This window comes from Apium graveolens, chromosome 6 (assembly GCF_009905375.1).
Source record: "Apium graveolens cultivar Ventura chromosome 6, ASM990537v1, whole genome shotgun sequence".
Taxonomy (NCBI): Eukaryota; Viridiplantae; Streptophyta; class Magnoliopsida; order Apiales; family Apiaceae; genus Apium; species Apium graveolens.
Genome location: NC_133652.1, coordinates 239,088,271 through 239,103,613, shown reverse-complemented (window position 1 = coordinate 239,103,613; position 15,343 = coordinate 239,088,271). Strand labels below are relative to the sequence as shown.

General features: G+C 33.4%; 2 protein-coding genes and 1 long non-coding RNA gene across 3 annotated transcripts; 1 reads left to right on the top strand and 2 right to left on the bottom strand.

The window, feature by feature from the left end:
- The first annotated feature begins 482 nt into the window (after window positions 1-482).
- On the top strand, window positions 483-9,184 carry LOC141667582 (calcium-transporting ATPase 4, endoplasmic reticulum-type-like). The gene is made up of 8 exons (XM_074474129.1): window positions 483-2,165; window positions 2,799-2,871; window positions 2,969-3,090; window positions 5,504-5,785; window positions 5,877-6,254; window positions 6,762-6,871; window positions 7,951-8,179; window positions 8,286-9,184. Exons 1-8 carry the CDS (start codon window positions 762-764, stop codon window positions 8,859-8,861), a joined length of 3,174 nt encoding a protein of 1,057 aa, XP_074330230.1. The 5' UTR covers window positions 483-761; the 3' UTR covers window positions 8,862-9,184.
- A 599-nt stretch (window positions 9,185-9,783) lies between these two features.
- Window positions 9,784-10,653, bottom strand: LOC141668587 (histone H4). The gene is made up of 2 exons (XM_074475519.1): window positions 10,524-10,653; window positions 9,784-10,332 (listed from the first exon to the last, which is right to left on the bottom strand). The coding sequence occupies exon 2, from the start codon at window positions 10,301-10,303 to the stop codon at window positions 9,992-9,994; it is 312 nt and encodes a 103-aa protein (XP_074331620.1). The 5' UTR covers window positions 10,304-10,332; window positions 10,524-10,653; the 3' UTR covers window positions 9,784-9,991.
- Window positions 10,654-11,236: 583 nt separating this feature from the next.
- On the bottom strand, window positions 11,237-15,100 carry LOC141667334 (uncharacterized). Its single transcript, XR_012552595.1, has 5 exons — window positions 14,835-15,100; window positions 13,930-13,995; window positions 13,629-13,675; window positions 12,804-13,022; window positions 11,237-11,628 (listed from the first exon to the last, which is right to left on the bottom strand). It is a non-coding gene; the product is annotated as an uncharacterized LOC141667334 (long non-coding RNA).
- Window positions 15,101-15,343: the final 243 nt, after the last annotated feature.

Below are 15,343 nucleotides of genomic sequence, written 5' to 3'. Positions count from 1 at the left end.
TTCCATTTGTTTGGTTATATATCTTATAATGATTATGAATATTATGAACGAAGTCTTAACATTAACCTAAGATTAGTTAATAATTGTGTATACTTATTAATTTATATGATATCAACTATATTTTTGAAAATATATTTTATTATAAATATATGTAGTTGTGGTTGCGATTTTGCGATTTTCAAGAATTTAAAACCGCATCCAAACCACGAATAAGCGGTTTTTAAAATTTACATTTACAACCAACCCGCGTTTCGCGATTATCCGCAAAATATGGTTCGGTTGCGAGTGATTGAGCGGTTCGTCTGTACACCCCTAATTTTTATAGTCCTCTTTGTTGGTATTTTTAACCGTATTACATAAATATTTATTTACATTTTTTTTAATCATAAATAATCTGCAACCGCCAGATAGTATTGGGTGATGACACGTGGAATAGAGTTAGTTAACAGTTGCCTCCTCTTTCTAGGCTATTCAACCGCTGCTACACTCCTAGTTGCTTGCTCTCTCACTCTTCACTTTCTAGAGAGAGAAACTTCAATTTTAGTTAATTTTAACCCTAATTCTTCATATTTAGCATTTATATATGATCCATTTTCTTAGCTTGTGCATATTAAATTTTTTATTCTAGTTTGAAATTGTGATTAATTTAGTGATTGTTTTTTTGTTCATACTAGGTGGGATAAATCTCGAATTTATATGAATTAAAAAGTTTGTTGTTAAATTGTGATTATTAATATATAATAATCAAATTGAGGTATTCTATGGGCAAAGGAGGGGAGGATAATGGCAAGAGGGAGAATAATGAGTTAGATAAAGTAGTATTTCCTGCGTGGTCGAAAGACGTTAGCCAATGCGAAGAGGCTTTGCAGGTTAATAGAGAGATTGGATTATTTTCCGAACAAGTTGAGAAGAGGAGACTGATTTATGGAAGTAATGAGTTAGATAAGCACGATGGAAAGTCGATGTTTAGTTTGATTTTAGATCAGTTTAACGATACTTTAGTTAGGATTTTGCTTGTTGCTGCTGTGGTTTCGTTTGTTTTGGCGTGGTACGATGGGGATGAAGGTGGGGAAATGGAAATTACGGCTTTTGTTGAGCCTCTAGTTATTTTTTTGATCTTGATTGTGAATGCGTTTGTGGGAGTGTGGCAGGAGAGTAATGCGGAGAAAGCTTTGGAGGCTCTTAAAGAAATTCAGTCGGAACAAGCTTGTGTGATTCGAAATGGGAAAAAGGTTACCAACTTGCCTGCAAAGGAACTTGTTCCTGGTGATATTGTTGAACTTAGGGTTGGGGATAAAGTACCTGCTGATATGAGGGTTGTGCATTTAATAAGCTCTACTCTTCGCGTTGAACAAGGCTCGTTGACAGGAGAGAGTGAGGCTGTTAGTAAGAATGTTAAGCCTGTGGGAGAAGATTCTGACATTCAGGGCAAGAAATGTATGGTGTTTGCAGGAACAACTATTGTGAATGGGACTTGTATTTCTTTAGTTACTCAAATTGGTATGAATACGGAGATAGGGAAGGTGCACTCCCAAATTCATGAAGCTTCACAGAGTGAGGAAGATACACAGTTGAAAAAGAAGTTGAATGAATTTGGAGAGGTTCTGACTTTATTAATTGGCTTAATTTGTGCATTGGTTTGGCTAATTAATGTTAAATACTTTTTATCTTGGGAGTATGTTAATGGTTGGCCGACAAATTTTAAGTTCTCGTTCGAGAAGTGCACTTATTACTTTGAAATTGCAGTGGCATTAGCAGTTGCTGCAATTCCAGAAGGTTTACCTGCTGTTATTACAACATGCTTAGCCCTAGGCACACGTAAGATGGCTCAGAAAAATGCCCTTGTTCGGAAGCTGCCTAGTGTTGAAACTCTTGGTTGCACGACTGTGATTTGTTCAGACAAAACCGGTACTTTAACGACTAATCAGATGGCTGTGGCCAAGTTGGTTGCAATGGGTTCCAGTGCAAATTTTGTCAGATCATTTGATGTGCAAGGGACCACATATGATCCTTTTGATGGAAATATACAAGACTGGACTCTAGGTCAAATGGATACTAACATTCAAACTATTGCGAGAATTGCTGCTTTGTGTAATGATTCCAGTATTGAACAAACAGGGAATCAGTATGTTGCTAGTGGAATGCCAACTGAAGCAGCATTAAAGGTAAGATAATATAAGCATATCCCAGTTTTTAACTTCATGTTTTCTTAATATTAGAATATATAGAAAATTATATCCATTCTCTTGCTGACAAGTACAAAATTTGGGTGCCAACTGTCGAGCATTACATTATGTATATTTCTAGGTAAAACAAAATAATGACTGAGGAGACTAATTGACAATAAAAAGTTTGTAGTATATATAATTTGGAGAAAAAAGACCCTTTTAGCACAACTTGAAAGAAATATACCCAAAAAGGGACTATTCAAAATAACTAGCCCTATAGCATTTACAGAACGTAACAAAAAGATGTGTTTATAATATTACCTTAACACTGTCACTGAAGTTGGACTGCTGCATTGGGCTTTAGCTCATTCCACTTTTTCATTTTTACTTTTTTTAAATAATGCAACCTTAAGTCGTGTTTCCTCTCTCTTTTTTAAACATAAGTAAAACTTGCTGACCAGCATAAATGCAGCTAAAACCTGTGTTTTGAACTAACATGATTTCAACTTGCACTTTTCTGTGTCAAAAGGGCCATTTTTCTGAATTGCACTGTTTTAGGCCTTTTATATCAAATTGTGCCCAAAAGGGCCGATGTGTGTATTTCTTGATAGATTTTTGTTCTGTGTACAGGTTCTTGTTGAGAAAATGGGACTTCCTGTTGGACTGGATTCGGGTCCATTCTCTGATCATGGTGATCCACAACGTATGTCAATACTCGAAAAGTCAACTGATCTTACATTGTCCTGTTGTTTCAGATTTCTAATACTATTTGTTCCCTTCTTAATTCTTAACAAGTTTAGGTTGTTGTAGAGCGTGGACCGAAAGTGAGGCCCGCATTGCAACACTTGAGTTTGACCGAGATAGGAAATCAATGGGAGTGATAGTGAATTCTAAGCTAGGAAAAAAGTCATTGCTTGTAAAGGTACTACCTTTTTCATATTCAAATACTATTTTTTTGCAAATCTAGAATAAATTGGTGCAAGTGCAAGATATATTTGACGCTCAGTGATTCCTTTTCTTTCTTTTTTAAATTCTTTTATTTTTAAAAGGATGTGAGTTTACTAAAATAAAACCTTTAGGAAGCAAATTCTAGCAAATCTGTCTTTATAACTGTTTGACAGACTTATCTGACAAGATTAGAGGTTTAAAATATCAAAAGTTCTGGTGTAGACATAACCATGGATTGTACAGCTGAAGGCTTGAATATAGCTATCATGATATGGCTTAAATAGTAGCTTTCTGAAGGAAAACCAATCCATCACCAAACTCGGGGAAAAAATCTTGACACCGGTTCTAGTTAACAGCTTAGCCACCTAGAAGACTAGCTCATAAGAAATTAACCAGATCCATTCTTATTATATCTAACCTTAATATATATTTTTGAGATAATATAAATGAAGATTTGCCTGAGCTTCTTACATAAAATTATATTGTGGGCACAAGTATTACATAAATAAATAAATAAGAAGTGAATATTTGAAATTTTAAACAATAACTAACATATATAAATAATATTTTAAATCCAAATTTAATATAAGTATAAAATAATCATAAGATCAGTATTTTAAATGTTATTTTTATTTATTAATATATTTTTAGTTATTATTTAAAGACCTTAATATATTATATCAGTAAATTAATTACTTTTTTATAGGTTCAACCAAATATATATATTTATACTATATTATAATAGACGAAACATTAAAAGTTTGGTAGTCGGACGGTCGGTACTCGCTGAAATTACTTAATTACCCTTATTTAATTGTTCTAATTCTAATTATTGGGTCGATCAATTCTAGTTCTAATTGATATTGAAGTCAACTTCCTCTATTATTTTATCAATTTCAATTCTATTTTATATCGAACTCTATATCACTATAATTTATATTAAATTCAACTTCTTCTACCAATTTAAATTTTAATTCATGTTGAGTTCTATTCATTCTAATTTGTTACTTCGGGCTAAATTAAATTTAAACAAACTAAATATAATTCTTAAGATTTGGTTGATATATAATGTAACTCAGGTTAAGATAAAATAATAATACTATCAATTCTTCCAAAAAAATTATACCAATGAACTTGGATAAACAAAATAATATATTTTATTTATCCACGATAAAAAAATACATTATACAATTGATTCAGACTAACACAAAACTAAAATAAAAATACAATTCGACCAACAAAAAAACATATATACTAATTATTCAGTCTAAAAAAAATTATCTTATTCGGTCGGTGTATTGGGCATCGGGCTAAAATAAAATAATGTAAATCACTGATCCGAGATAAATCAAATTAATAATAGACTAAGTATAAATCATATCCTATTCATGTGAAATAAAAAATCAAATTTTATTTAAAATATAAATTTTTTTAAATACACTTAAAATTATCAAAAAAACTATATCGTTCAATCAGTAATATTGCATTTTTCAAATATTTTTTATAGAGTTATAGTTAATCGATTAAGTAATCACCATGCTAAAATAAGGTACCAACATAATGGAGACATTATATTTTTACCCTCAATAAAATAATAATTTCATTATAATAATATTTCCCCCTTACCAATGTTATCACTTTAAATAAGTTTAAATGTTCTAAAAAGTTATGAACATATAAGTTTACTTATATAATTATCATGAAATCATATAATTTAAAATTTTAAATGAACAAAATTAAGAATTGAATTCAAGTATTTTTTTAAAATTATGTAATATTAAAAAAAATATGTGCAATTCGTGCACTGGTTTTAAGCTAGTATATATATATATGTATGTATGTATGTATCTATGTATGTATGTATGTATGTATGTATATAGCAAAATAAATACTAAACATATTTTGGATCACACTGGTTTTTCCTTCCATCTCCTTCACTGGTTATAGAAGTATGTATGTTACGTGAACTAAATGCAGTTAAAGTAAGACTGAGAGAGCATAAAAATTATGTATTCAATAGTAAATTCCCTTCTTAGTTCTTTATTTGATACTAAGATTTTGGATACTGAATATATGCGTCACTTATGCTGTTCTATTTTCCTTTATACTTTTATATATCTTGTGAAAAGGAGATGGCATAGTCTAACACAGTTGCACTGATTCTTTTATTTACCAATAATTGTTGCATGGGTGGTGTTATGCATGTCTAGTTTCAAGCAATCACTTTCTGTTTACATTCGTCCTGAAGTTTTCATTGTGTGTAGTGGGGACTTTTATTTCCAATGGCATTGGAAGTTACAATGCTTTTCACTCCCATTTTTTGTTAATTGTTCAGAATGTACCATGTGTTTTGATATTAGTCTTGATCCCCATGTTATTTTTGGCAGGGCGCGGTAGAAAATTTGTTGGAAAGAAGCCACTTTGTCCAGTTACTTGATGGTTCCGTTGTAAAACTTGACCAAGATGCCAAGGATATTATCTTACAAAGCCTTCAGGAAATGTCATCAAAAACATTACGAGTTTTGGGTTTTGCATACAAGGAATACCCTCCAGAGTTTGCAACATATACGGGCAATGAAGACCATCCTGCTCATGAGCTTTTGCTCAATCCTACTTATTATTCCTTTATTGAAAATAAACTAGTCTTTGCTGGTTTGGCTGGTCTAAGGGTAAGTAGCAATAAAATTAATAAATATTACCTCTAAAATAAACTAGAAGGAATGATTGATAGATATCTCCATTATTTTACATGTTCAAAAGGATCCTCCTCGTAAAGAGGTTCGTCAGGCCATTGAGGATTGCAGAGCAGCGGGCATTCAGGTTATGGTTATAACAGGAGATAACAAAAACACTGCAGAAGCTATTTGCCGTGAAATAGGTGTTTTTGGACCAAGTGAGAACATCGGTTCTAAAAGCTTAACTGGGAAAGAGTTTATGGATCATCGTGACAAAAGAACTCATCTAAGGCAAAGTGGAGGCCTCCTATTCTCCAGGGCGGAACCAAGGCATAAACAAGAGATAGTGAGGTTGCTCAAAGAAGATGGTGAAGTGGTTGCAATGACAGGTGACGGGGTCAATGACGCACCAGCATTAAAACTGGCTGACATTGGTATTGCCATGGGCATTGCAGGAACCGAGGTTTATCTTCTCTTTAGTTTCTTGGTTTGTTTTACTGCTAATAGATTCTGGAATTTAAGCTATACACTTGGAGGTTTGTTTGTAGGGTTTTTCTGGCTTGCCTTGTTTCTTGAGCTTTGTTATGAACTAGGCAACCGTTATCTGGAAACTCATTATGTATTGTATATTCAAAAGTTCATTGCCACCCTTTACAAAATTTCTTAACTTTCGGTTTAACTGCAAGAGCATAGCTTACTCAAATAAATAATGGTGTACACTGTACAATATAGTGCATTATCATTTATATGTTTTCACTTGATTAAAGTTATGCACATATGTGTGATTCCAAAAATTTTGCTCTTACAAGAAATTATTCTATTTAATGTATCTCCGTGATTGTAAGGGCAAAGGAAACTCGGAGGTTTCTTATATCATCACCTTTGATGATGCTACTCGTTATATTACTTTGAAGTTTCTCTGCTACTCTCTTTTTTATCACTTTAATATGCATTGCTTAACTGGTATTAGGTTGCTAAAGAAGCGTCAGACATGGTTTTAGCTGATGATAATTTCAGCACAATTGTTGCTGCTGTTGGTGAAGGAAGATCTATCTACAACAATATGAAGGCCTTCATCAGGTCTAATATTCATTTTTTTGTATTTTAACTTTGAGATATAGGAAAATCTGATACTTTGGAGGTGTAGGAATCCTTATTGCTGTATGATAATTGTATCTTGTCTGTCTACCTGAATCAAGGGATCAAGAAGAAAAAATGAGCCCAGCAAGAAAACACTAGAGAGAACGATGACTTGTAATTTAGAACTATGAGAGAGTAAACTTCCTTTGTGTATATTAAGTTCTCAAATTTAAAGACAGGGTGATTGATATATTTCCAAAGTCTCTCTATGTGATTAACAGTTATGAAATTTTCCCTTTCGTGTCTTTCGAGCACAAGTTATTCCTAAACAAGATAAACTAATGCAGTTTATCTAGTCACATAGTGAGTCTAAAGTATCCGTTTACTGGTCCTTAATTTTATTAATGTAATATCGAGTGAAGGACCAAGACATGAAAAAGGGAAATGTGTGATTGGAATTGCATTCCTATTTCCTTTAGGAAGGCAAGTAGACTTTTCTTTCCCAAACACTAATTTTATTTCTGTTATTTATACATGTCCAAATTTTCTCCGAATCAAAACTTGTTTTCATTAACTTGCAGTTATTTTTGCTACTAGATCTAATTTGCATGTCTTTTAGTATATGCTAACTGCATTCTTCTTTATTCTTTCAATCAGTTACCCAAACATGAAAGAAATTTTGAATAGTTACCAACCAAAGGTCAAGTTTAGTTAAGATACATCTTTTATTCTAACTTCTGTTGCACGTAATATAATTTATACCTCGGTATTGCAGTTAGGGCACCTAAAAGTATTATAATATATTTAATATATACAGTTTTAAAATGATTTAATTAAACTACTAGTTGTTGATCACCTCAATTTAACATGCTCTATGGAGTCGAGACAATATTGCCTTTTCCTGCAAGGAAGCTTCCTGCTCTTTTAAACTTTTTCAGAAGATGGGATCTCAAAACTAATGGATTTTTATTCACTTGCACGAAATGCTAAAGCTCACTGGCCCTAAATTTATCTTGTGTGCAGAGTACTTATTATACTGATGTGTGATACTTACAGTGGCTTTATGAAAATCATGACAGGTACATGATTTCCTCAAATATTGGTGAGGTTGCCTCTATATTCCTCACAGCTGCTTTAGGTATACCAGAAGGCCTTATTCCTGTTCAGCTTCTGTGGGTCAATCTAGTCACCGATGGACCCCCTGCAACAGCCTTGGGGTTCAATCCGCCTGACAAGTACATAATGAAGAAACCGCCTCGTAAAAGTGATGATTCTTTAATTAGTGCATGGATCTTATTCCGTTATCTGGTACCAAAAATATTAATTTTTTAACTGTTTAAGATGTTTGAACTGATTACTACTCTGCTATATATTAAAAAAAAGTGCTTTATACTTTCATACATTTTCGTTGCAGGTTATTGGACTTTATGTCGGGATAGCGACTGTTGGAGTATTCGTCATCTGGTACACATGCAACTCTTTCCTAGGAATTGACCTAAGTAAAGATGGCCACAGCCTTGTTACATATGCGCAACTTGCTAACTGGGATCAGTGCAACTCCTGGGAAAACTTCTCAGCTTCACCTTTCACAGCTGGATTTCAAGTGTTTAACTTTGATGCAAATCCATGTGATTACTTTCAGACTGGGAAAGTAAAAGTGATGACCCTCTCTCTATCTGTATTGGTTGCGATCGAGATGTTCAATTCCCTTAATGCCCTCTCAGAGGATGTGAGTCTCTTGACAATGCCTCCTTGGGTCAACCCATGGCTTCTATTAGCAATGTCAGTCTCATTTGGCCTGCACTTCCTGATCCTCTATGTCCCTTTCCTTGCTCAAGTATTTGGCATAGTACCACTAAGCCTGAATGAATGGTTGTTAGTCTTGGCTGTTGCTTTCCCGGTTATTTTAATTGACGAGGTTCTGAAGTTAGTCGGTAGGTGTAGAAGTGGAGCTTCAGATTCTAGAAAGACAAAGGACAAGACGGAATAAGACCACGTTTCGAACAACTAGTTGGAGATTATTATCTATAAAATCTTCAACAGGTCTGATTGACGTAGCTACTCTGGCTTTCAGTCCTTGGTTGTAAGTTAAAGGCAGCAAGGGTTGCTTTGTCAGTCACTGATTCACAGTAGAATTTAGAACCTGCATAGCTTACATTTAACCCTGTGATCCAGCTAATGTAGCTAACTACGCGGAAGCTTTAGAATCAACTGAGATAGAAATTAAGTTGTCTTGGAGCTAATGTATTGAAATTGCACTTGCCCACCGGCACAGATTATATACGTTCTTATATTTGTATAATTGTGTGTTTATGTTTCTATCTAAGAAAATGTAGGTAGTATTCAAGCCATTACTTTAAACATGCATTTACCAAATAAAAGAAGGCATCTACATTCTCATTTTAGTATGTGTCTATTTATATCTTCATACTAAACGTAGAAGTGATAAATATTGCAAGTTGAAGAACATCAATTTAAATACATTTTGTTACAACCCGAAGATTATTAAACTGTTCAGCTCATCCAATATTCATCAGCTAACAAACCAAGTTGAGAAAAGTAATCTAGATATAGAAATAGATTAGGCTACTCATACCAGGCGAGCAGAGAAATGAAACACAAGATATACTACAAGACTGGCGACTGAGGAATACAAATTTGTAATACATACAGAACCAAACCTGAAGTACCGCTTTAGCAGGCAATGAATTGATAATCCTGGCGCATCTGAAACACATTCATATATTCTGAACAAACAAGTTGTTTAATGTTTAACGGTGGTTCAATTTCAAAACCTTAATTGTAACAAGTTGAAAATCAGACTTGCAAACAAATAATTAAACAAGAACCAGAATCAGCATTGTGAAGACAACACCAAAATGTAAACAATAAAGAAAAGCAAGCACAAGAAATAAGAAACAAAAGCATACCATTGCATTAATCAGCCAATTGATATCTCGTTACATTCAAACCCCAGATCATTGATTCAACTACTTAAACATAAAACTACGTAATTACACATAAAACACAGCCACGTTCATACCACCATAAGCTAAACAAACAAACAAACTATTCCAAACCCGAACTTCCCACAACTCGAAAACAACAAACAACCAAACCCTAACCCCCAAACCCATAAAGAGTCCTTCCCTGCCTCTTAAGCGCATAAACCACGTCCATGGCGGTCACAGTCTTCCTCCTAGCGTGTTCGGTGTAAGTAACCGCATCACGAATCACATTCTCGAGAAAGATCTTGAGAACACCGCGAGTCTCCTCGTAGATTAAGCCACTGATACGCTTTACTCCTCCTCTACGAGCCAATCGACGAATAGCAGGCTTGGTGATTCCCTGGATGTTGTCTCGGAGTACCTTGCGGTGTCGTTTAGCTCCTCCCTTTCCCAATCCCTTTCCGCCCTTTCCTCTTCCTGACATCTTTGAGTAATCTCTTTACCAATTGATTCCTGAAAAATGGGAGAGAAAATAAATTAATTTACTTAGCATTTCAGATCCTTAAAAATGTGCGTATATGTGTAAATGGAGAGAGAGAGAGAGAGTGTTTTGAGTATGAGGGAGGGAGGGAGGGAGAGAGAGAGAGAGAGAAAGAGTTTTGATTAAAAGGAGGGAGGGAGAGAGAGAGAGGGGGGGGACGTACTTGGAAACGTAACAAGCTGAACCGATAGAGTGAGATGGGAGAAATGATGAGTGGGGTGGGCGTTTTATAGGATGACATGTTTTGAGCGATCGATCCGCGACTCAAGATTAAAATGTATTCTGGACCGTTGATGTTAGTCCGAACGAATGGTCTGGATGTTATCCACAGGGTTCACGGGGATCGCTGACGAGGTACTTGTGTTTTTGTCTTCTTCTTGTTTTACTAAATTTTTAAGGCTGTGTTTTTGCTGTATCGTGGAGGCCGTCTCGAATTTAACATTCGCCTCAGCGTTGCACAAATTCAAACTTCATTTTCAATTTTGTTTTCCGGTTAGGCCTAGTATATCGTAGTTTATTTTTTTTGTCAGGGCTTCTTCTACGTATTTAATTTTAGAAATTATTTGTATTTTGATAAATATATGTTATTCTTTTATTCACGATGTTCACAATTTTATCATCATTTTCTTAGTCTACATTTTCTTTAATTCTTTCTCCCATGTTCTACCTTCATCCTCATTTTTTATCATAAGCGTATTGTCCATTTATTTGGTATATGTTAGTTACAAGCACACATCTAATATTTTCTCCTAAATTTTTTTTCAAAAAAAAAGAGACACCCCTATACGTATCTCGTACAATTCGACTACATTTCTTAAATTTGAAAGATAAATTGAAATAAATCAATAACTCAAAATTAGTCAAATTAAAAGCACACTTAATATAAAGCAATACAATCCATTTATAAATTATATATTTAGGAAACTTTTATTAAAATTTGAGGACCAATTTTATACATAAATTTCGTCAAAGAAAGCATAAAAGGAGGAGGCTGCTTTCCAGATCACATGCCAAAATGAGTGCATTGATAGTATATGCACGCCTCCAGCATCAGGAAAGAGCACCCCCAACTCTTATTGTCGTGATCATTGTTCTCGGTTAAGAATGAAATAAGTTCCTTCCGTTTTCGCTTCTCGCCAAGCACCTGAGCAATTATAGAAAGTTTCAGAATATAATTCAACCTCAACCTCATGTCTTTGTTTTATAGCTGATCAAAACAACTATCGGATACCGCGGCTCGTCAGTGGTAGATATTGTATCTCACTCAACTGTAAAGAAATAAACAACTATCACATAAATAAATTCACATCTAAATAGCCCAATGAAAATATATCACATAAAAAATGACAAAGTTGTACATAATTATTAAGACATGAAAGTATTGTATGGAGCAGGTAAAATATACTAAAATTTAGCATATTATCATGATCAAACTTTTTGCTTTACTGTTAAATCAGGTATCAGCTTAGTACAAAGGACGATAATGGATCTTTTGCAAAGGTATATGATGTATCTTTTGTAGACATCGTTAAACCGCCGGCATAGAATGGTATGATGGAGGCGTATTTGGGACACCGACAAATTTCCAAGTGGAAAAGAATAAGTTAGACTTGATCATTGATTTTCAAGGATAGATATGATGTTACTTCTTGATTTGAGAAGCTACACGTAATAATGCAAAGATAAAACTCATATGAAATTTCTAAAATTGTCCTTGTACAAAAATATGGGTTTTTACTTGCATGTTTTAACGAAATCCTTTTATATCAATATTCACATATGGGTTCACTCTTTATTAAGGTGATAATGCACATTTGGCATAAAATATGAGCACATACATTTCATTATAGAGCAATTTTTTCAAAGTAATAATCTCATGATTGACAAAGATTGAGTTGATTAGATTAATACTGACCACTGGCCATCCTCAATTCAAAATAACATAGTATGCAATTCTAACGAACCTCTGATCCTTAAATCATATAGCCTTTAAAAAGTGGTATAAGGGCTGATAAATATTGTTTATATATTATAATTAATACAAGATATTAGCATACCCCAAGTAATATAATTTTCCATTAAGACCAAATAAAATGAGCTTATTAGTATTTATTAGAGTCTAATGAAAATATGTTTCTAAAAGATCTTTTCTTATTTCTCTTAGTAAAAATTCATGTTTGCTTTGGGTGTTATAAAACAGCATGACTACACGCACAAGTAACTATAAAACACATATGGTAGCCTGACGAAAGGACTAATATGATAATTTATAAAACCTGCAAATTTTGTCTATGCAAAGGCGCACACACAACAATGGTGACATATGGATTTGCCTGCCTCAGCATACAAAATTAGGATATGGCAAAGTTGTCATTTAAATATGATGATCCAGGTTATCTTTAGCAACCAATATAAGTTATTTATTCGGAACTCAAGGGCATACCTTCAATTCACCAGCACAGGTAGCATTCACCAGAGTTTTGACAGTCAATTCGATTAATGAACATAGCCTCCTCGAGGCGTAGCCTTGCAACCACAGGGCCTTGAACAGCTACCACTCTGGTGGATAGGGCGGAAAATCTTTCCCTTACAGAGGAGACATGAGCAATATCTGGATTCACATAAATCTTGCTGCCTCTAGTTGTAACGAAAGTCAAAGGACCTGCAAAACACATTTGGGCACAACCTTAACCAACAAATATTTGTAAAACATTAAGTCTAGAGACCGCAAAAAGGATCCATGCTAGTTTTAATTTGGATAGTTATAAATTAATAAAAAGCATATCGGTTAATGTTACATCGATTTGTTGCTGCAGTGATTACACATAGTTAATAATCTCATCAAGCATTATAGCCTTGCCAGCATGGTTGTAAAAATCAGTAATCGGTACTAATCGGTTTAGGTACCGATTAGGGATTAATCGGCAAATCGGGGATTAATCGGATGGATTAATCGGAACAAAAATCGGATATATTTAAATATTTTAATAATATTTAATATATTTATCTTATTTATTATGAAATATATAATTCAAAAATAATTTATAAATATTAATCGGATTTCAAAAAATAGATCGGTCAAATATTTTTTAAGGATTAATCGGGGATTTTTTTAAAAATCGGGGATTTTTAGAACAGTGTTTGCCAGTAATAATAATCTCATCAAGCATTATAGCCTTGCCAGTAATCCTCAGGAGTAAGCAAGATTAGCATCTCTGTAGGGAATTAGCAGCACAACAAAAAATGAAAAAAATATCACTTCAGTTACCTTATTTCATCATGATACCAGTTCTTGGTAATCCTCTCTCCTCTCACCTGCAAACATGAATTTACAATTTTTCATAACAGATCGGCAGAATTTCTTTGTGGCAGCTTTTTCACCCTTAACTCTTAAGATATTATCAACGACATTGATGATGTACACGGCTATATAACTATATATAGGACTAATGTTGATTATTTACTTGAAAAACTGAAAATTCTTATTTCTAAATGACATCAATATTAGAGATGCAGAAGTATGGACTTTTAACATTACTAAGAAAAATGTATGGGTGCATAGGGCAAACCTAGAGTAAGGGATATCATATGATTCAGTACAGAAATGAGTTGGCCCGCACAATTTCAAATCAATCCTACAACAAATTTAAATAAGTAGGTGAGTAGCATACTTAATTTGTTTAAAAAATAAGCAAAATATTTAACTTGTTAATAAAAGGTTCCCCGCAATATTTGAAGAACCAACACATTCATGAGTATCATCAAACCAGGCCAAAAATAAAAGAAAACATGAAATAAACTAACCCCAAAAGCATCAGACAACAATTACACACATGGAAAAACTAAAATCTTAAAAACATCAAATAATTATCTAATTTGAGATCATCTACATATTATATTTGAACTCAAATTCAGAAAATTGGTTTTGAACATTTGAGTAAAGCCCCGTCAGCCACATGATATCTTGCTTTATATATATACATTGATATCTTCGGTTGTGCCCTGCAATAACTTAATAGAACCAAAAATAAAATACTAAATGACATCTAAATAAGTCAGCATATACATAAAAAGAAAGAGAGCAGGGATATTCCAAGTGAAGGCCACAATCATTTCTGGCTACTTTTACATAGCTTGGATTGACACATAAAAAGCTTGGATTGACACATAAAAAGAATATAAGGGGAAATATTTGTTAAGCTGATTATCAGTAAATTTACTGCACAAGAAGCAAAAAAATTAATACAAACTACACTAAATCTTTACATCTTTGTAGAACCAAATCAAATGGTATTTATAATCCAGTTTTTCCCAACTCTTCTGGTCCTTTTTAACAATACAACGCCAACAAAATCAAAGGTGTTTGATAGCAAGACCCAAAAACTGTGAACAGAATATACAGAAAACATAGATGCTCAGATAGATATGGTAAAGATATATTTGAAAATAAAGGATTTAAAACTAAAGAAAATACCTCGTATATGTATACATAAACCCGTGTGACTCAAGAATGAGGAGACACACCAGACACCTAATTGAACGAAATATTTTCCCATAAGAGTTGAATGTTCTTGAATTCTCCATGGTTTCAGCCCATAACTTATTTTAGTTGTGTGAGTATATATATAAACCCATAAATGGTTCACCACTTGGGCGGATTTGGGAGACGAAGCGTAAAACTAAATTTAATAGTTTGCTTGTTGATTTTCTTTACAGTAATGTCCGTTGACTTTCTCTGAGTAAATATCGTGCAGTTAAAAAAAAGGAGAAAAATGGATGAAGGCCTAGAATCCTCACAAGTTAGGTTTAACACCGTGATTTTCCTTTATATAAATATATAGATATATAGATATATAGATATAGATATAGATATAGATTCGATTAATATCAATTTTGTCCCTCTAAAAAAATTCATAATCATTTTATAATATTCACTTAAAAGGTATTCTAATAAGACTTAATTCTAATTTTATACTTGAATTA